We start from the raw sequence: 22,036 nt of genomic DNA on the forward strand, positions 1-22,036 counted from the left end.
CGGGACCCCACTAGAACACGGCCATGGAGACGGGACCCCACTAGAAGACGGCCATGGAGACGGGACCCCACTAGAAGACGGCCATGGAGACCGGACCCCACTAGAAGACGGCCATGGAGACCGGACCCCACTAGAAGACGGACGGCCATGGAGACGGGACCCCACTAGAACACGGCCGTGGAGACGGGACCCCACTGGAACACGGCCATGGAGACGGGACCCCACTAGAACACGGCCATGGAGACGGGACCCCACTAGAACATGGCCATGGAGACGGGACCCCACTGGAACACGGCCATGGAGACGGGACCCCACTGGAACACGGCCATGGAGACGGGACCCCACTGGAACACGGCCATGGAGACGGGACCCCACTGGAACACGGCCATGGAGACGGGACCCCACTAGAAGACGGCCATGGAGATGGGACCCCTCTCAAGGACTCTGGGCATTGAGGTCAGGGAAACAGGAGACTGCTGAAGTACAGCCACAGGGGACTGCTGCAGCTCAGGAACTGGTCACTGCCCAGGTTTAGAAAGACAACCGTCCCTCTGTATTGATTATTAGAGGCCTTCAGATTGTACAGTTCATCAAATGAAGTGTCTGCTGAGTCCATGACAGGTGGGTTCGTACTGTTACGGTTGGGAGCAGGGGAAGGACCCAAACACAGTGAAAAGCAGGCTGACTGGTGCAGTTAAATGATATATCAAACAAAAGGATCACAGACTGAGATTGGAAGATGCAGGCAGGTCACAGCACGCAGTTAAGCACGCAGTTATCAAGCAAACAAAACTCCATATAGCAACAAAAAGGGACCGACAAAGAAGAAAGGAACTGGGCTGGTATAACTAGTGAGTGACTAATGGGAGTGGGAAAAGGTGAGCAAAATGTAGTATTACAATGTTTTCCTCTCAAGCAGAAGTACACAGTATGTAGTATACAGCTGAATTGCATATTTTTGCTTTAGGAGCCTTTTGTAAGTTATTTCATGGTACAATGAGTTAGAATAGTAACACAATTAAATATTTTTCAAATCATATTAAATGCATAGCTGATTGGGGCCCTTTTAGTTGGGGGCCCAGGCAGTTGCCTACCTTGCCTAACGGTAAAGTCTGCCCCTCCAAGCATTGAGCCCGTTGTGAACAGGCATGTTTTGAACAGGCCCTACGCTAGTGTGATGTAATGCTGAGAGTGGAGCAGGTTGTGTTGTCAGCGTGTTGTGGGAGGGTGAGATGAAGCTGATATGAGGTTTGCTGGCCTTTAAAACCATGTGGAACAACACCCAGCGTGGTGAGAAACCAGGTATCAAGACTACAGGTAAGACTTTCCATCTGTTACTGTAACTTTGCTTTAGTTTTGTGTTTGTGCTTTTAATTTCTTCAAACTAATCCGTGCCATTTTTTTCCCTGCATGTTTGTCAAGCGTTATCTACACTCTTCATTCCCTCTAATCAAGCTATCGAAGTGTCACAAACTGACATATTTGCTCAATGTGTTGCTAAATACATTGCAATGTGCACTTCTCAGTCTGATATCATTTAAATAAGCTTGTAGTTATCCAGTGGAACAGTTCTCTGAGGACACAGGACTAGAGGGAAACTGTGAAAACAGCCTAACGATGCATTACAAAGCTTGATGAAAGAAGAAAAAGGCACATGAAGATCCCTAGCAATGGTGTAAACATAATTTGGATTATCAAAAATCCCAAAAGAATGATTTAATGGGCTCCTGTGAATTCAGTATTTGATGTCATATGTATCCCCTATTCCTAATTTGCCTTTGTTTCTGTCTTGTTTCTTTTTTCTTTTTTTAAAGTTTAGAAGTTTTGTCTCTGATAATTGATGATTCTTACTTTAGTGAAAACTTGTGGTACATTTCATAAAATCTTCATTACATTCCTGCTTCTTGTTTAAGCCATAGCCTGTTTTTATTATTATTTCTTCCATTTTTTTTATATGATTAAACGTCCCACTGTGCTCCTCATTTTGGAATTATTTTCCATTGTCCTTAAAATGCTATTGTGTTGGAGGGTTTCATCTTCCGGTCCACTGTTACCAACACTGACATGCAACTGAGAGTCTGAAGGTATGAATAATAATAATAATAATAATAATAATAATAACTAATTTCACAGTGGCAAAAAGTACAGTTTTAAAACACATGCAGTGTCTTATGAAAACAATGGCTTGTCACCCCATCAAATTAAAAGGGATTTTTTTCTCTCAACCTTCGTTGCAGATGTGCAGACTGAGAGCATTAACACATTCAATTTTTAAGATTACAACTTAAAAAGGAATGTGTTTTAAGATGCTCTGATTGGTAAAACATGGGAAAGATTTGGCATAAGCCAACTAGATTAATGAATTAAATTGGACAGTGGGTCTGACACAAATAGGTCACCAGTTGAAGGAAGTGTCCACACCATAAGTATGTGTTTGGAATGATTGGAGATAACAAAGTGAATGGATTAACAATCTAAACAAATCCAGCTGTTATCAGACTACATTTTCACACTCTTTTCCTTTGAGGATGATAAAACTTCTCCCCCACTGCTGAAAACTCAGCGAGTCATAGTATTTGACTGAGCTGCTTTTTTTTAGGAATCACATCAAAGTGCTGCTATCATAGTGTCAGTCTGAGTTTGGACAGGAGGAAGCCGGCCCTTCGGCTGCATTCATTGAAAATACGGCAACTTTGCACCTTCCCGCAGGGTTGTGCTGAGTTGTGTGTTTCTTTGTGCTTTAGAATTTAACTGCCGCGAAACAATCAGAAAACTAAAATGGCACTCAGAGAGCGCAGACCTCCGCCAAGATGCCCGAGTACGATTTTTCACAGAGTTTAAAGTGAAAAAAGGCCAAATCTACAGGTTTCCAGTCTGGGTATCATCGGATAATCCGTTATTCCTTTTGAATTCAGAAAGGAAAAAACATTTTTTTATTTTTTCGTTTTAAACCAAAAACGAGAAAACGGCCGTTTTCTCGTTTTTTGTTTCTGAATCAAAAAACGAAAAACCGAGAAGATAGTTTGGTCATTTTATAAAAGTGTAACATTATTTAAGCACAGGATCGAGGTAACAGTAGAAGATAAATATAATAAATAAATACGTACTGTACCTAAAAAAGCCTAATTAATTATATATCCTAGACACATGCACTGTGCCAAAATCATGGAAATTCTCAATAATTAGGCCGGTGCTAAAAAAGCCAGGCGCAAGTAAGCCAAGTGATCTTCGGCCTATCACAATAACCTCCATATTGTGTATAACCATGGAACGAGTTCTTGCCAGCCACCTGACCAGCACAGACTATGCTACATCTGCTCCAGTTCGCTTAAATAAGAGCGACAGAGGCACAGATGACGCTGTGCTGACTCTGCTTAACACAGTCACTAAACACCTTATGCATCCTAAAGGTTATGCCAGAGCTTTATTTGTGGATTTTAGCTCAGCTTTTAACTCAATGAAGACGCATATTCTCCTGAAAAGGCTCATTGATCTCAACATCAACACAGGGTTAGTTGTGTGGATCAGAGGGTCTGTGTCAGAGAGAACATGTCAGACGTGCTGCCCACAAGGCTGTGTTCTTTCCCCTGTGCTATTCTCTCTTTTTACTAATGAATTTATGATCAATGAGAAACATTTGAGACTGTTTAAGTATGCGGATGACATGGCCTTAGTTGGCCTTTTACAGGAAACAGGCCCACTAGGTGAAGCTGACTATCTGACCCACACCACAGCTTTTTTTTACAGATTTTTAGCTGGCTAGTGTGACACCCTTCAGACATGGTGTCACACTAACCAGCTAGAAATCAATGTGGCCGAGACAAAAGAATTAATCATGTGCTGCACAAAACAACATTTGATCACAGAGCCAGTTTCACTTGATGGCCAACATGTTGAAACTGTGGAACACTTTAAATACCTCGGTAGAGTCCTGGACACCTAGGTGAGCTTCTCTGAAAATACAGAGTATATTTTCAAGAGATGCTCACAGCGACTTTATCTTCTAAGGAAACTTAGTGGCCTCGGTGTCAGCCAGCAGATTTTAGAATTAGTGTACAAAACTACTGTAACCTTCCTGCCTGGTACGGTCACCTACACTGTAGATAGAAGAATAAACTGTCAAGGATTGTGTCAATGGCAGGCAAAATAGGTGGTAAACCCCAAAAGCCCTTGACTAAACTTTTTACAGAAAGGACGAGGAAGAAAGCGAGGAGTATCCTGGCAGATAGCTCCCACCCTCTCTTCAGCCAGTCGGGAGGCGCTATAGAGCCCCTCTGGCAACTAAACATGTGTTTAAAAAGTCTTTCATCCCAAATGCCATCAATATTCTAAACTCAACACAGGGACTGAGCAGATCTGAGCCACAGACACTGTCATGAACTGTTTTAATGTGTAACATAACCTGTCTCTGTGTTTTACTAACTGCTGTCTGGTTTTTAATGTCTGTTGTTTTCTGTGTTTTGTGAGACGAAGACATATTTCCACCCTGGTGGACAATAAAGTTTGATTGTATTGTATTGATCAGATCATATTGAGGGGCTGTCAACTTTACAATTTAGTTTGGAGGGAGATTCGGTATCAGGAAGTCAGTGCATTTTATGAGTAGGCCTTCTGTGACATTACCCACCGTAGGGGTCAGAGGTCACCACTCCTCAATCCCCAAGGATTTTCTTTTCAGTCAAATTTTCAATTTTGACGCATTTATAGATGAAAAGTCAAGTCAATAATCCTGGTCAATGATAGATAAGTATGGTTGATCAGCATGTTTGCCAACCTTCAGACATCATAGTCTGAGGATTAATCAGCCTGAGTTCACTAAAAAAATGAAATCACTAACTTTCTGTATTCTGTTTGGTGGTTTATGATGCTTTTCAATCATTTCTAGCCTATTTGTTAGTATATGTAATTTAGTTAATTTGTTCGACATCATGATAATGCTGATTTTTTCAACCAGTGGTTATGACATTAATGCCAGCTAGACAGTCTTGTCTGTCATGACAATAGCACTGTACTGAAGCCCTTTCCTTTACTCGGGTGACTCTTTACAGCCACCTGAAGACAGCAGGTATCTGTTAAATCTACAGTATCTGGAGTGATGAAGTGGCCTTCAGTACAGTACTATTGTCATGACAGACAGAGCTTTATTCTGTCTAGCTGGCATTAATGTCATAATCGCTGGTTGAAAAATCAGCATTATCATGATGTAGAACTACTCGGCTACAGCCTTCCTAATGGAGTGAAGGGATCAGGTGGAAGTGTCATGTGTGTTGAAAGGAGTAGCCACATAGTGCTTCTCACCTGCCGACATAGAGAAACAGCCCATATTAAGGGTGTGAGAGAGAAAATTGTCAATTATGTGAGAGATCTGAATAACATCTGTAGAGACCCTCCCTGTGATTTATCACACACTTTTTGGATAAAAGACATTCATGCGTTAATGAAAAGAACAAAACAAAAAAATATCTATGTATGTATTTATTTGTGTATTTATTTAGCCTATTTGTCTTCTACTGTTACCTCGATCCTGTGCTTAAATAATGTTACACTTTTATAGAATGACCAAACTATCTTCTTGGCTTTTATTTTGACATGTTTGCCTTCACTTCCGGGTCACGTGGCTGCCGTTCTCCGCTCTTCGATTCAAAACAGAAAATAACAGAAAGAAACTTGAAGACACTAAAATCGGATTGTTTTTTTTTATTTGTTTTTTTCGTTTTTCCTTTGGAAACAAAAAACAAACAGAGCACCACTTGATTCCATTTTTCGTTTGTGGTTTAAAACGAAAAAACAAAAAACCCACGTGACTTCCGTTCTTCAATTAAAAATGAATAATGATAAAAGGAATTCGCAAAAACAAAAAACGGCCCGGATTGGATCCGTTTTTCGTTTTTTGATTCAGAAACCAAAAACGAGAAAACGGCCATTTTCTCGTTTTTGGTTTAAAACGCAAAAATAAAAAATTGTTTTTTTGTTTTTGAATTCAAAAGGAATAATGGATTATCCGATGATACCCAGACCGTTTCCCCCCTCCATCCACCCCCGCTCTCTCTCTGTCTGCTGGCAGAAGGAAAGAGGCAGGGTGACGCGTCATGTCTTAAAGCCTGTGGTGTTAATGCACAGGCTGAGCGGAGTTATTAATAAAAATTTCTGAATCCGGATCATGATCCGGATCACCACCAAAATCTAATGGATTGTTCATTGTGCCACACCCCACCCCTCCAAAAAATGTCCTTCAAATCCATCACGGACTCTTGGAGAAATACTGCTAATGGAAAAACCAAAAACCAACATACCAACAAACCAACAAACCAACGCCGGTGAAAACAGAACCTCCTTCCTAGGCCTTCGGCCTTACCGGAGGTTATATCGTTTTATTTCTCAAAACTGGCGTTGGACATAAAAAAATGCTGTCATTGCATCTCTGGCAAGTGGTTGCCTCAAGACTCCATTCTCAAAATGTCTTTAAATGACTCTTATTATTTTTTTAAAGAGGGCGTAACAATCAAATAAATTATAATCCTGAATGATTTAAACAAGAGGAAGCAAGTAATATGGGGCCTAATAGTGATCCTTCAGTGACCCCACAGGGGATACCAGCAAAGCAGGATATGAAACTGCTCATACTGACTGAAGAATGCAGTCTGATACATCAAGGTCAACCAGTCCATGATTTTGCTTTTAATACCAACTTGGTTCTGAAGACAGCTAATCTGAATGTAATGGTCTACTGATTCAAAAGCAGACTTAATGAGGTCTAAGTGGAGTAAAACAGTGCAGTCACAAGCATCCTAAACTAAGAGTGTGTCATAAGACCCTCACAGGGCTGATTCATTGCCATGTAAGTCCCCAGATTAAAATGCTGCTGTTCCTCCTCCACAGCCTCCTGTGAAGCCATGGCCTCCAGCCGTCCCCTCCTTTTGTTGGTCCTGTGCAGTCTGACTGTGGTTGAAGCCCAGCTGAAGCTGTTTAACCTGCGGGCCAGTAAACTTCACTCCAGCATCCTGGGAACCACAGATGGCTATGTCAAGGTTTTCTGTGGCTCCATCACTCTGGGTGAAACGTCTATTCGCAACAACAACCAAAACCCCTGGTGGGAGGAGGAGTTCACTTACTTCAAGGCCCAGCAAAATGACGTCCTGAGGCTCGAGGTTCATGACAGTGACTTACTCTTCGATGACCTGTTGGGAGTCTGCCAACGTCAGATCAAGCTGGGAACCCATCAGCATGAATGCTACCTAAAGAAAGGTGGCACCCTCCATTATACCTACATCCTCGGCTGAGACAGTCATTATGTATACTGTAGATGTATCTGACCTTAAGTCGTTACATGCAGCCTACAATTCTCTCAGATTAGCAATAAACTGTGCTACAACAACCAAACTTTTTGTTTTCAGTCATTTAGGATAATATTGTGGGAGTGAAACATATTACTTGACAAGAGTTGACTACCTTCTAAGGCTGACAGAGAGCTTGGTTTAACACATTCCTAATGAACATCACACAAGCTCCTGCAAACCAATAGATATTCATGAGAATAGGATGCATATATGGGAAAGTTACAGCAAAATTGAATTGTTTGCTCCTTATACACATATCCCATTCCATCAGTGTTGAGCATGTTTATTCATGCACACACCACTGTCAAACACCAACATTGCTAATACAGGAAGGAGTAGGCCACATACTGTATGTAGGTAGAACATAAGGGTTGGGTTGGTCCATTTCCATACAGGAGACTGTGCATCCTGTCACAGACCTACAATTAACATTTGCCTTTTTGTATTAATCCTAACCACAGTCTTTCCCTAACATTAACCACATAGTTGCCATGCACAGAAAAACATCGTCATTGAACGTAAAAAAAAGCAGTTTCCCGGGGGCATCGGCCCGGAGGTTACCTCTCTGAATGAGCTAAACCTCGGGGAGGAGACTGGCCGTGGGTCCGTGAAATAGTTCAGCTTCAAATTGTTGATGTATACCGATACGAGGCAGCGGTGAGGGGGAGCCGCAGCGGGCAGATGACCCATTGTACGGAGCTGGGAACTATGACCGACGCTCTGACCCCATGACAGCCACCTCATTTACATAATGACGCAGAAATGCAAAAAGAAATGTGTAAAGAAAAAAAGTACAGAAATAAATAAGTTTGGGGAAATAAATAATGGGCAAAATGGAAAGGGAAAATAGTGCTGAAATAAATGAATAAATAAATGCATAAATACATTGATTTTAAAAATAATGTAAAAATAATAGCAAAAAATAATAAATAAAAAATCAAAGCAAAAATAAATGAATCAATTTTAATTTCAATAAAAATAAAAACATTAATAAATAAAAGGGAACATTAAACAGAAGAGTAAATAAATAAGGGAATTAATACAGATATAAATAAATAAAGAATCAGGTCACATTTTATCAATTCATTAACTACATTTATTTTTAATGTAATTTTTTCTATATTTAATAACATTTATTTATTTATCGAGTCATGTATTTATTTATTCATTTATTTTTGATTCTGGCAGTATAAATAGTGAGTGACTAATGGGAAAGTGGGAAAGGTGAGCAGGAGGTCTGGTGACTGTTGCAGGGCTAACTAGGGACAGATGAGATAGTGAAGTTATCTGAAACAAGAGGAGAGGTGAGTAACAAAATAAAACAGGCATGAATCAAACAAAGGAAAAACATAAGCGAGGAGCAGGGCTGGATTCCTTGGCATCTCATGCCTCCGTGTCTATTGATTCCTTTTATTGATTCTATTGATTCCTCTTATTGATTCTATTGATTCCTCTTATTGATACTTTCCAACAGGTACGCTGCACCATCAGTCGTCGAGCCCGCCCCCACATTGTTTTGCGGTACGTATATATGTCCTAGACATTACGGTAAGAGCGTGTCGGAACTGACTTCAAACTAAAAGCACCATTCTGATGAACATGATAGGCCTTCAAAATAAAAGCACTGTTCTCATAAACTTGAAAAGCCATTTCACATTTATTCAATGGGTCAATCAGTCAGTCAATAATAAATAAATAAATAAATAATTAAACAAATAAATACATAAATGAATACAAAATAAATATATGAAACAAAAAGAATACATATGAAATACTACATTTTTTTTTTTTTTTACCGCCGCGGTCAGGACCAAGCCTTGATACATGGACGCCCGCTCTACCAACTGAGCTAACCCAGGCGCCATGAAATACAAAATTAAATGAATGATGATTTAAAAGAAAAACAACCGCCTCAAAAATGCAGTTCGCAGAAAAATGTTAATCCAATTGTGTAAATACTTAGTCAAACTTAATGTTAAAGAATACATTTCCAAAGACTAATCTGACTTTTAAATTATAGTATAACACCTCATACTAAGCACCTTCATGTTTCTACTAAGTGCTTAATTTCACTTGAGATAGATAGAATTGATAAAAGGAAACTGTCAATTATCATACGCTACTTTCACTTCAGAATAATAGCAGACCACCTTAGGGGAATCACTTAGACAATATCAGTATATTCTGATGGAGAATTTAAAAATTAAAGCGCTTTAAAATCTCAAATCCAGATTGGAATTAAAAGGAAACTGTCTACTAGCACGAACTGATTTCACTTCAAAATGATAGCAGTCTACGTCAGAGTGTCACTCAGAGAATATTAGGACATTCTGAAGTAGAATTTCTAAATTAAAGCCCTTAAAACATCTCATATATATGGGCTATCTTACCTCTAAATTCAGAATATAATTAAAAGGAAACTGTCCAATATCACAGACCAATTTCACTTCAGGATGACAGAAGACGACCCCTACTGTCAACCTAAAGTGAACTTAGTGTGTGACAGTGGACAGTTTCCCTTTAATTCTAATCTGAAAGTTGTAGTTTTATTTCTTAAAACTAAAGAAGCTGTAGTTTTGTTGCCTAAATCTAAAGAAGTTGTAGTATTGTTGCCTAAATCTAAAGAAGTTTTAGTTTTCTTGCTTAAACCTAAAGAAGTTGTAGTTTTGTTGCCTAAACCTAAAGCACTTGTCTAAACCTAAAGTTGTAGTTGTATTGCCTAAACCTAAATAAGTTATAGTTTTTTTGTCTAAACCTAAAGAAGTTGTAGTTTTATTGTCTAAACCTAAAGAAGTTGTAGTTTTATTGCCTAAACCTAAATAAGTTGTAGTTTTGTTGCCTAAACCTAAAGAAGTTATAGTTGTGTTGCCTAAATCTAAAGAAGTTGTAGGTTTATTGTCTAAACCTAAAGAAGTTGTAGTTTTATTGCCTAAACCTAAAGAAGTTGTAGTTTTGTTTCCTAAATCTAAAGAGTTGTAGTCGAAAACCTAAATAGATTGTAGTTTTGTTGCCTAAACCTTAATTGTAATTGTATTGCCTAAATCTAACGTTGTAATTTTATTGCCTAAACCTAAAGAAGTTGTAGTTTTATTGTCTAAACCTAAAGAAGTTGCAGTTTTGTTGCCTAAACCTAAAGAAGTTGTAGTTTTGAGAAGTTGTAATTTTATTGCCTAAACCTAAAGAAGTTGTAGTTTTATTGTCTAAACCTAAAGAAGTTGCAGTTTTGTTGCCTAAAACTAAATGGGTTGTAGTTTTCTTGCATAAATCTAAAGTTGTAGTTTTGTTGACTAAACCTTAAGTAGTTATAGTTTTGATGCCTAAATCTAAAGAAGTTGAAGTTTTGTTGCCTAAACCTAAAGAAGTTGTAGTTTTGTTGCTTAAACCTAAATTTGTAATTTATTGCCTAAACCTAAAGAAGTTTTAGTTTTGTTGTCTAAACCGAAAGAATTTGTAGTTTTGTTGTCTAAACCTAAAGAAGTTGTAGGTTTATTGTCTAAACCTAAAGAAGTTGCAGTTTTGTTGCCTAAACCTAAAGAAGTTGTAGTTTTGAGAAGTTGTAGATTTATTGTCTAAACCTAAAGAAGTTGCAATTTTGTTGCCTAAACCTAAAGAAGTTGTAGTTTTATTGCCTAAACCTAAAGAAGTTGTAGTTTTATTGTCTAAACCTAAAGAAGCTTTAGTTTTGTTGCCTAAATCTAAAGAAGTTGTAGTTTTATTGTCTAAACATAAAAGAGGTTGTAGTTTTGATGCCTAAATCTAAAGAAGTTCTAGTTTTGTTAATTAAACCTAAATAAGTTGTAGTTTTGTTGCCTAAACCTTAATTGTAATTGTATTGCCTAAACCCAGCGTTGTAATTTTATTGCCTAAACCTAAAGAAGTTGTAGTTTTATTGTCTAAACCTAAAGAAGTTGTAGTTTTGTTGCCTAAAACTAAATGGGTTGTAGTTTTCTTGCATAAATCTAAAGTTGTAGTTTTGTTGACTAAACCTTAAGTAGTTTTAGTTTCATGCCTAAACCTAAAGGAGTTGTAGTTTTGTTGCCTAAACCTAAAGAATTTGTAGTTTTGTTGTCTAAATGTAAAGAAGTTGTAGTTTTGTTGTCAAAACCTAAAATAATTTTTAGTTTTGTTGTCTAAACCTAAAAAAGCTTTAGTTTTGTTGCCTAAATCTAAAGAAGTTGTAGTTTTATTGTCTGAACATAAAAGAGGTTGTAGTTTTCTTGCCTAAATCTAAAAAAGCTTTAGTTTTGTTGCCTAAATCTAAAGAAGTTGTAGTTTTGTTGTCTAAACCTAAATAAGTTGTAGTTTTGTTGCCTAAACCTTAATTGTAGTTGTATTGCCTAAACCTAACGTTGTAGTTTTATTGCCTAAACCTACAGAAGTTGTAGTTTTGTTGACTAAACCTAAATAAGTTGTAGTTTTGTTGCCTAACCCTAAAGAAGTTCTAGTTTTATTGCCTAAACCTAAAGAAATTGTAGTTTTGTTGCCTAAACATAAAGTAGTTGTAGTTTTGTTGTCTAAATGTAAAGAAGTTGTAGTTTTGTTGTCAAATCCTAAAAGAAGTTTTAGTTTTGTTGTCTAAACCTAAATAAGTTGTAGTTTTGTTGCCTAAACCTTAGTTGTAGTTGTATTGCCTAAACCTAACGTTGTAATTTTATTGCCTAAACCTAAAGAAGTTGTAGTTTTATTGCCTAAACCTAAAGAAGTTGTAGTTTTGTTGTCAAAACCTAAAATAATTTTTAGTTTTGTTGTCTAAACCTAAAAAAGCTTTAGTTTTGTTGCCTAAATCTAAAGAAGTTGTAGTTTCTTGCCTAAATCTAAAAAAGCTTTAGTTTTGTTGCCTAAATCTAAAGAAGTTGTAGTTTTATTGTCTAAACATAAAAGAGGTTGTAGTTTTGATGCCTAAATCTAAAGTTGTAGTTTTGTTGCCTAAACCTTAAGAAGTTGTAGTTTTGATGCCTAAATCTAAAGAAGTTGAAGTTGTGTTGCCTAAATCTAAAGAAGTTCTAGTTTTGTTAATTAAACCTAAAGAAATTGTAGTTTTGTTGCCTAAACCTAAAAAAGTTTTAGTTTTATTGTCTAAACCTAAATGGGTTGTAGTTTTGTTGCCTAAATCTAAAGTTGTAGTTTTGTTATCTAAACCTTAAGAAGTTTTAGTTTTGTTGCCTAAACCTAAAAGAGGTTGTAGTTTTGATGCCTAAATCTAAAGAAGTTGTAGTTTTCTTGCTTAAACCTAAAGAAGTTGTAGCTTTGTTGCCTAAAACTAAAGAAGTTATAGTTTTGTTGCCTAAACCTAAAGAAGTTGTAGGTTTATTGTCTAAACCTAAAGAAGTTGTAATTTTATTGTCTAAACCTAAACAAGTTGTAGTTTTGTTTCCTAAATCTAAAGAGGTTGTAGTTTTATTGCCTAAACCTAAAGAAGTTGTAGTCTTGTTGCCTAAACCTTTAGTTGTCGTTTTATTGCCTAAACCTAAAGAAGTTGTAGTTTTGTAGCCTAAACCTGAAGAAGTTGTAGTTTTGTTGTCTAAACCTAAATAAGTTGTAGTTTTGTTTTCTAAACCTAAAAAAGTTGTAGTTTTGTTGCCTAAACCTAAAGTTGTAGTTGTATTGTCTAAACCTAAAGAAGATGCAGTTTTGTTGGTTGAACCTAAAGTTGTAGTTTTGTTGCCTAAATCTAAAGAAGTTGTAGTTTTGTTGTCGAAAACCTAAATAAGTTGTAGTTTTGTTGCCCAACCTAAAGTTGTAGTTGTATTGCCTAAACCTAAAAAAGTTGTAGTTTTGTTGTCTAAACCTAAAGTGTGATGGAATTTCTGATACACAAGTTAACTTATAGGAAGGAAGAGGCCCCGGAACTGTTGATGTCTTACATAGAAGGTTTATTGAAGCTTGATCAAGGAACAATTGTCAGGTCTCCACCATCAATTGTCAGGTGCTCTCTGCGTGAAGGCCTCACAACTCTGCCCTTCCTCTCTGGTGCTCAGTGTCTTACCCTTATCATGTTTTGACTTACTCCGTTCCTCTGGCCTCTCTGACCCTGGTTGCCCCAGCGACTGGCTCTATGGTCCCTCCTACAGACACAGCTGTACAGATAACGGTGGCTCTGCTAGACAGGACTCTAACCCAATAATGTCAACAGAGGGACACTCTGACAAACTGTCTGACCTCCCGAACAAGAAGAGAGGAATTAATAGAAAATTCCATCACATAAAGAAGTTGTAGTTTTGTTGTCTAAACCTAAAGCAGTTGTAGGTTTATAGTCTAAACCTAAAGAAGTTGTAGTTTTGTTGCCTAAAACTAAATCGGTTGTAGTTTTCTTGCCTAAATCTAAAAAAGCTGTAGTTTTGTTGCCTAAATCTAAAGAAGTTGTTGTTTTGTTGTCTAAACCTTAAGAAGTTGTAGTTTTGTTGTCTAAACAGAAAGAATTTGTAGTTTTGTTGTCTAAACCTAAAGAAGTTGTAGGTTTATTGTCTAAACCCAAAGAAATTGCAGTTTTGTTGCCTAAACCTAAATAAGTTGTAGTTTTATTGCCTAAATCTAAATAAGTTGTAGTTTTGTTGCCTAACCCTAAAGAAGTTGTAGTTTTATTGCCTAAACCTAAAGAAATTGTATTTTTGTTGCCTTAACCTAAAGAAGTTGTAGTTTTGTTGTCTAAATCTAAAAGATGTTGTAGGTTTGTTGTCTAAACATAAAAGAGTTTGCAGTTTTTTTGCCTAAACCTAAAGCCTTGTAGTTGTATTGCCTAAACCTAACGTTGTAATTTTATTGCCTAAACCTAAAGAAATTGTAGTTTTGTTGTCAAAACCTAAAAGAAGTTTCATATTTGTTGTCTAAACCTAAATAAGTTGTAGTTTTGTTGCCTAAACCTTAATTGTAGTTGTATTGCCTAAACCTAATGTTGTAGTTTTATTGTCTAAACCTAAAGAAGTTGTAGTTTTGTTGCCTAAAACTAAATGGGTTATAGTTTTCTTGCCAAAATCTAAGAAAGCTGTAGTTTTGTTGCCTAAATCTAAAGAAGTTGTAGTTTTGTTGTCTAAACCTTAAGAAGTTGTAGTTTTGATGTCTAAACCTTAAGAAGTTGTAGTTTTGATGCCTAAATCTAAAGAAGTTGAAGTTTTGTTGCCTAAATCTAAAGAAGTTATAGTTTTATTGTCTAAACCTTAAGAAGTTGTAGTTTTATTGAATATACCTATCAAGGTTATAGTTTTGTTGCCTAAACCTAAAGAAGTTGTAGGTTTATAGTCTAAACCTTAAGAAGTTGTAGTTTTGTTGCCTAAACCTAAAGAAGTTATAGTTTTATTGCCTAAACCTAAAGAAGTTGCAGTTTTGTTGCCTAAACCTAAAGTTGTAGTTTTGTTGCCTAAATCTAAAGAAGTTGTAGTTTTGTTGTTGAAAACCTAAATAAGTTGTAGTTTTGTTGCCCAACCTAAAGTTGTAGTTGTATGGCCTAAACCTAAAGAAGTTGTAGTTTTGTTGTCTAAACCTAAAGTGTGATGGAATTTCTGATACACAAGTTAACTTATAGGAAGGAAGAGGCCCCGGAGCTGTTGATGTCTTACATAGAAGGTTTATTGAAGCTTGATCAAGGAACAATTGTCAGGTCTCCACCATCAATTGTCAGGTGCTCTCTATGTGAAGGCCTCACAACTCTGCCCTTCCTCTCTGGTGCTCAGTGTCTTACCCTTATCATGTTTTGACTTACTCCGTTCCTCTGGCCTCTCTGACCCTGGTTGCCCCAGCGACTGGCTCTATGGTCCCTCCTACAGACACAGCTGTACAGATAACGGTGGCTCTGCTAGACAGGACTCCAACCCAATAATGTCAACAGAGGGACACTCTGACAAACTCTCTGACCTCCCGAACAAGAAGAGAGAAATTAATAGAAAATTCCATCACATAAAGAAGTTGTAGTTTTGTTGTCTAAACCTAAAGCAGTTGTAGTTTTGTTGTCTAAACCTAAAGCAGTTGTAGGTTTATAGTCTAAACCTAAAGAAGTTGTAGTTTTATTGCCTAAACCTAAAGAAGTTGTAGTTTTCTTGCTTAAACCTAAAGAAGTTGTAGCTTTGTTGCCTAAAACTAAAGAAGTTATAGTTTTGTTGTCTAAACCTAAAGAAGTTGTAGGTTTATTGTCTAAACCTAAAGAAGTTGTAATTTTATTGTCTAAACCTAAACAAGTTGTAGTTTTGTTGTCTAAACCTTAAGAAGTTTTAGTTTTGTTGCCTAAACCTAAAAGAGGTTGTAGTTTTGATGCCTAAATCTAAAGAAGTTGTAGTTTTCTTGCTTAAACCTAAAGAAGTTGTAGCTTTGTTGCCTAAAACTAAAGAAGTTGTAGTTTTGTTTCCTAAATCTAAAGAGGTTGTAGTTTTATTGCCTAAACCTAAAGAAGTTGTAGTCTTGTTGCCTAAACCTTTAGTTGTCGTTTTATTGCCTAAACCTAAAGAAGTTGTAGTTTTGTAGCCTAAACCTGTAGAAGTTGTAGTTTTGTTGTCTAAACCTAAATAAGTTGTAGTTTTGTTTTCTAAACCTAAAAAAGTTGTAGTTTTGTTGCCTAAACCTAAAGTTGTAGTTGTATTGTCTAAACCTAAAGAAGATGCAGTTTTGTTGGTTGAACCTAAAGTTGTAGTTGTATTGCCTAAACCTAAAAAAGTTGTAGTTTTGTTGTCTAAACCTAAAGTGTGATGGAATTTCTGAAACACAAGTTAACTTATAGGAAGGAAGAGGCCCCGGAACTGTTGATGTCGTACATAGAAGGTTTATTGAAGCTTGATCAAGGAACAATTGTCAGGTCTCCACCATCAATTGTCAGGTGCTCTCTGCGTGAAGGCCTCACAACTCTGCCCTTCCTCTCTGGTGCTCAGTGTCTTACCCTTATCATGTTTTGACTTACTCCGTTCCTCTGGCCTCTCTGACCCTGGTTGCCCCAGCGACTGGCTCTATGGTCCCTCCTACAGACACAGCTGTACAGATAACGGTGGCTCTGCTAGACAGGACTCTAACCCAATAATGTCAACAGAGGGACACTCTGACAAACTCTCTGACCTCCCGAACAAGAAGAGAGGAATTAATAGAAAATTCCATCACATAAAGAAGTTGTAGTTTTGTTGTCTAAACCTAAAGCAGTTGTAGTTTTGTTGTCTAAACCTAAAGCAGTTGTAGGTTTATAGTCTAAACCTAAAGAAGTTGTAGTTTTGTTGCCTAAAACTAAATGGGTTGTAGTTTTGTTGCTTAAACCTAAATTTGTAATTTATTGCCTAAACATAAAGAAGTTTTAGTTTTGTTGTCTAAACCGAAAGAATTTGTAGTTTTGTTGTCTAAACCTAAAGAAGTTGTAGGTTTATTGTCTAAACCTAAAGAAATTGCAGTTTTGTTGCCTAAACCTAAAGAAGTTGTAGTTTTGAGAAGTTGTAGATTTATTGTCTAAACCTAAAGAAGTTGCAATTTTGTTGACTAAACCTAAATAAGTTGTAGTTTTGTTGCCTAACCCTAAAGAAGTTCTAGTTTTATTGCCTAAACCTAAAGAAATTGTAGTTTTGTTGCCTAAACATAAAGTAGTTGTAGTTTTGTTGTCTAAATGTAAAGAAGTTGTAGTTTTGTTGTCAAAACCTAAAAGAAATTTAGGTTTGTTGTCTAAACCTAAAGAAGTTGTAGTTTTGTTGCCTAAAACTAAATGGGTTGTAGTTTTCTTGCATAAATCTAAAGTTGTAGTTTTGTTGACTAAACCTTAAGTAGTTATAGTTTTGATGCCTAAATCTAAAGAAGTTGAAGTTTTGTTGCCTAAACATAAAGAAGTTTTAGTTTTGTTGTCTAAACCGAAAGAATTTGTAGTTTTGTTGTCTAAACCTAAAGAAGTTGTAGGTTTATTGTCTAAACCTAAAGAAATTGCAGTTTTGTTGCCTAAACCTAAAGAAGTTGTAGTTTTGAGAAGTTGTAGATTTATTGTCTAAACCTAAAGAAGTTGCAATTTTGTTGACTAAACCTAAATAAGTTGTAGTTTTGTTGCCTAACCCTAAAGAAGTTCTAGTTTTATTGCCTAAACCTAAAGAAATTGTAGTTTTGTTGCCTAAACATAAAGTAGTTGTAGTTTTGTTGTCTAAATGTAAAGAAGTTGTAGTTTTGTTGTCAAATCCTAAAAGAAGTTTTAGTTTTGTTGTCTAAACCTAAATAAGTTGTAGTTTTGTTGCCTAAACCTTAGTTGTAGTTGTATTGCCTAAACCTAACGTAATTTTATTGCCTAAACCTAAAGAAGTTGTAGTTTTATTGCCTAAACCTAAAGAAGTTGTAGTTTTGTTGTCAAAACCTAAAATAATTTTTAGTTTTGTTGTCTAAACCTAAAAAAGCTTTAGTTTTGTTGCCTAAATCTAAAGAAGTTGTAGTTTTATTGTCTGAACATAAAAGAGGTTGTAGTTTTCTTGCCTAAATCTAAAAAAGCTTTAGTTTTGTTGCCTAAATCTAAAGAAGTTGTAGTTTTGTTGTCTAAACCTAAATAAGTTGTAGTTTTGTTGCCTAAACCTTAATTGTAGTTGTATTGCCTAAACCTAACGTTGTAGTTTTATTGCCTAAACCTACAGAAGTTGTAGTTTTGTTGACTAAACCTAAATAAGTTGTAGTTTTGTTGCCTAACCCTAAAGAAGTTCTAGTTTTATTGCCTAAACCTAAAGAAATTGTAGTTTTGTTGCCTAAACATAAAGTATTTGTAGTTTTGTTGTCTAAATGTAAAGAAGTTGTAGTTTTGTTGTCAAATCCTAAAAGAAGTTTTAGTTTTGTTGTCTAAACCTAAATAAGTTGTAGTTTTGTTGCCTAAACCTTAGTTGTAGTTGTATTGCCTAAACCTAACGTTGTAATTTTATTGCCTAAACCTAAAGAAGTTGTAGTTTTATTGCCTAAACCTAAAGAAGTTGTAGTTTTGTTGTCAAAACCTAAAATAATTTTTAGTTTTGTTGTCTAAACCTAAAAAAGCTTTAGATTTGTTGCCTAAATCTAAAGAAGTTGTAGTTTTATTGTCTGAACATAAAAGAGGTTGTAGTTTTCTTGCCTAAATCTAAAAAAGCTTTAGTTTTGTTGCCTAAATCTAAAGAAGTTGTAGTTTTGTTGTCTAAACCTAAAGAAGTTGTAGTTTTGTTGCCTAAACCTTAATTGTAGTTGTATTGCCTAAACCTAACGTTGTAGTTTTATTGCCTAAACCTACAGAAGTTGTAGTTTTATTGTCTAAACCTTAAGAAGTTGTAGTTTTGATGCCTAAATCTAAAGAAGTTGAAGTTGTGTTGCCTAAATCTAAAGAAGTTCTAGTTTTGTTAATTAAACCTAAAGAAGTTGTAGTTTTGTTGCCTAAACCTAAAAAAGTTTTAGTTTTATTGTCTAAACCTAAATGGGTTGTAGTTTTGTTGCCTAAATCTAAAGTTGTAGTTTTGTTGTCTAAACCTTAAGAAGTTTTAGTTTTGTTGCCTAAACCTAAAAGAGGTTGTAGTTTTGATGCCTAAATCTAAAGAAGTTGTAGTTTTCTTGCTTAAACCTAAAGAAGTTGTAGCTTTGTTGCCTAAAACTAAAGAAGTTATAGTTTTGTTGCCTAAACCTAAAGAAGTTATAGGTTTATTGTCTAAACCTAAAGAAGTTGTAATTTTATTGTCTAAACCTAAACAAGTTGTAGTTTTGTTTCCTAAATCTAAAGAGGTTGTAGTTTTATTGCCTAAACCTAAAGAAGTTGTAGTCTTGTTGCCTAAACCTTTAGTTGTCGTTTTATTGCCTAAACCTAAAGAAGTTGTAGTTTTGTAGCCTAAACCTGAAGAAGTTGTAGTTTTGTTGTCTAAACCTAACTAAGTTGTAGTTTTGTTTTCTAAACCTAAAAAAGTTTTAGTTTTGTTGCCTAAACCTAAAGTTGTAGTTGTATTGTCTAAACCTAAAGAAGATGCAGTTTTGTTGGTTGAACCTAAAGTTGTAGTTTTGTTGTCGAAAACCTAAATAAGTTGTAGTTTTGTTGCCCAACCTAAAGTTGTAGTTGTATTGCCTAAACCTAAAAAAGTTGTAGTTTTGTTGTCTAAACCTAAAGTGTGATGGAATTTCTGATACACAAGTTAACTTATAGGAAGGAAGAGGCCCCGGAACTGTTGATGTCTTACATAGAAGGTTTATTGAAGCTTGATCAAGGAACAATTGTCATGTCTCCACCATCAATTGTCAGGTGCTCTCTGCGTGAAGGCCTCACAACTCTGCCCTTCCTCTCTGGTGCTCAGTGTCTTACCCTTATCATGTTTTGACTTACTCCGTTCCTCTGGCCTCTCTGACCCTGGTTGCCCCAGCGACTGGCTCTATGGTCCCTCCTACAGACACAGCTGTACAGATAACGGTGGCTCTGCTAGACAGGACTCTAACCCAATAATGTCAACAGAGGGACACTCTGACAAACTCTCTGACCTCCCGAACAAGAAGAGAGGAATTAATAGAAAATTCCATCACATAAAGAAGTTGTAGTTTTGTTGTCTAAACCTAAAGCAGTTGTAGTTTTGTTGTCTAAACCTAAAGCAGTTGTAGGTTTATAGTCTAAACCTAAAGAAGTTGTAGTTTTGTTGCCTAAAACTAAATCGGTTGTAGTTTTCTTGCCTAAATCTAAAAAAGCTGTAGTTTTGTTGCCTAAATCTAAAGAAGTTGTTGTTTTGTTGTCTAAACCTTAAGAAGTTGTAGTTTTGTTGTCTAAACCGAAAGAATTTGTAGTTTTGTTGTCTAAACCTAAAGAAGTTGTAGGTTTATTGTCTAAACCCAAAGAAATTGCAGTTTTGTTGCCTAAACCTAAATAAGTTGTAGTTTTATTGCCTAAATCTAAATAAGTTGTAGTTTTGTTGCCTAACCCTAAAGAAGTTGTAGTTTTATTGCCTAAACCTAAAGAAATTGTATTTTTGTTGCCTTAACCTAAAGAAGTTGTAGTTTTGTTGTCTAAATCTAAAAGATGTTGTAGGTTTGTTGTCTAAACATAAAAGAGTTTGCAGTTTTTTTGCCTAAACCTTAGTTGTAGTTGTATTGCCTAAACCTAACGTTGTAATTTTATTGCCTAAACCTAAAGAAATTGTAGTTTTGTTGTCAAAACCTAAAAGAAGTTTCATATTTGTTGTCTAAACCTAAATAAGTTGTAGTTTTGTTGCCTAAACCTTAATTGTAGTTGTATTGCCTAAACCTAACGTTGTAGTTTTATTGTCTAAACCTAAAGAAGTTGTAGTTTTGTTGCCTAAAACTAAATGGGTTGTAGTTTTCTTGCCAAAATCTAAGAAAGCTGTAGTTTTGTTGCCTAAATCTAAAGAAGTTGTAGTTTTGTTGTCTAAACCTTAAGAAGTTGTAGTTTTGATGTCTAAACCTTAAGAAGTTGTAGTTTTGATGCCTAAATCTAAAGAAGTTGAAGTTTTGTTGCCTAAATCTAAAGAAGTTATAGTTTTATTGTCTAAACCTTAAGAAGTTGTAGTTTTATTGAATATACCTATCAAGGTTATAGTTTTGTTGCCTAAACCTAAAGAAGTTGTAGGTTTATTGTCTAAACCTTAAGAAGTTGTAGTTTTGTTGCCTAAACCTAAAGAAGTTATAGTTTTATTGCCTAAACCTAAAGAAGTTGCAGTTTTGTTGCCTAAACCTAAAGTTGTAGTTTTGTTGCCTAAATCTAAAGAAGTTGTAGTTTTGTTGTTGAAAACCTAAATAAGTTGTAGTTTTGTTGCCTAAACCTAAAGAAGTTATAGTTTTATTGCCTAAACCTAAAGAAGTTGCAGTTTTGTTGCCTAAACCTAAAGTTGTAGTTTTGTTGCCTAAACCTAAAGAAGTTATAGTTTTATTGCCTAAACCTAAAGAAGTTGCAGTTTTGTTGCCTAAACCTAAAGTTGTAGTTTTGTTGCCTAAACCTAAAGAAGTTATAGTTTTATTGCCTAAATCTAAAGAAGTTGTAGTTTTGTTGTTGAAAACCTAAATAAGTTGTAGTTTTGTTGCCCAACCTAAAGTTGTAGTTGTATGGCCTAAACCTAAAGAAGTTGTAGTTTTGTTGTCTAAACCTAAAGTGTGATGGAATTTCTGATACACAAGTTAACTTATAGGAAGGAAGAGGCCCCGGAGCTGTTGATGTCTTACATAGAAGGTTTATTGAAGCTTGATCAAGGAACAATTGTCAGGTCTCCACCATCAATTGTCAGGTGCTCTCTATGTGAAGGCCTCACAACTCTGCCCTTCCTCTCTGGTGCTCAGTGTCTTACACTTATCATGTTTTGACTTACTCCGTTCCTCTGGCCTCTCTGACCCTGGTTGCCCCAGCGACTGGCTCTATGGTCCCTCCTACAGACACAGCTGTACAGATAACGGTGGCTCCGCTAGACAGGACTCCAACCCAATAATGTCAACAGAGGGACACTCTGACAAACTCTCTGACCTCCCGAACAAGAAGAGAGGAATTAATAGAAAATTCCATCACATAAAGAAGTTGTAGTTTTGTTGTCTAAACCTAAAGCAGTTGTAGTTTTGTTGTCTAAACCTAAAGCAGTTGTAGGTTTATAGTCTAAACCTAAAGAAGTTGTAGTTTTATTGCCTAAACCTAAAGAAGTTGTAGTTTTCTTGCTTAAACCTAAAGAAGTTGTAGCTTTGTTGCCTAAAACTAAAGAAATTATAGTTTTGTTGCCTAAACCTAAAGAAGTTGTAGGTTTATTGTCTAAACCTAAAGAAGTTGTAATTTTATTGTCTAAACCTAA

General features: G+C 36.0%; 1 protein-coding gene across 1 annotated transcript; it reads left to right on the top strand.

Annotated features, from left to right (window-relative positions):
* Nucleotides 1-1,190: 1,190 nt before the first annotated feature.
* On the top strand, nt 1,191-7,380 carry LOC141770169 (perforin-1-like). The gene is made up of 2 exons (XM_074639827.1): nt 1,191-1,317; nt 6,880-7,380. The coding sequence occupies exons 1-2, from the start codon at nt 1,269-1,271 to the stop codon at nt 7,278-7,280; spliced, it is 450 nt and encodes a 149-aa protein (XP_074495928.1). The 5' UTR covers nt 1,191-1,268; the 3' UTR covers nt 7,281-7,380.
* Nucleotides 7,381-22,036: the final 14,656 nt, after the last annotated feature.

This window comes from Sebastes fasciatus, chromosome 6 (assembly GCF_043250625.1).
Source record: "Sebastes fasciatus isolate fSebFas1 chromosome 6, fSebFas1.pri, whole genome shotgun sequence".
In the NCBI taxonomy this organism is placed as follows: Eukaryota; Metazoa; Chordata; class Actinopteri; order Perciformes; family Sebastidae; genus Sebastes; species Sebastes fasciatus.

What these genes read in the sequence shown, in the direction of transcription:
- LOC141770169 (XM_074639827.1), top strand. Translation starts at nt 1,269, where the DNA reads ATGTGGAACAACACCCAGCGTGGTGAGAAACCAGGTATCAAGACTACA. An exon ending in ACCAGGTATCAAGACTACAG is followed by an intron (nt 1,318 to 6,879) that starts GTAAGACTTTCC and finishes CCTCCTCCACAG; the next exon opens with CCTCCTGTGAAGCCATGGCC.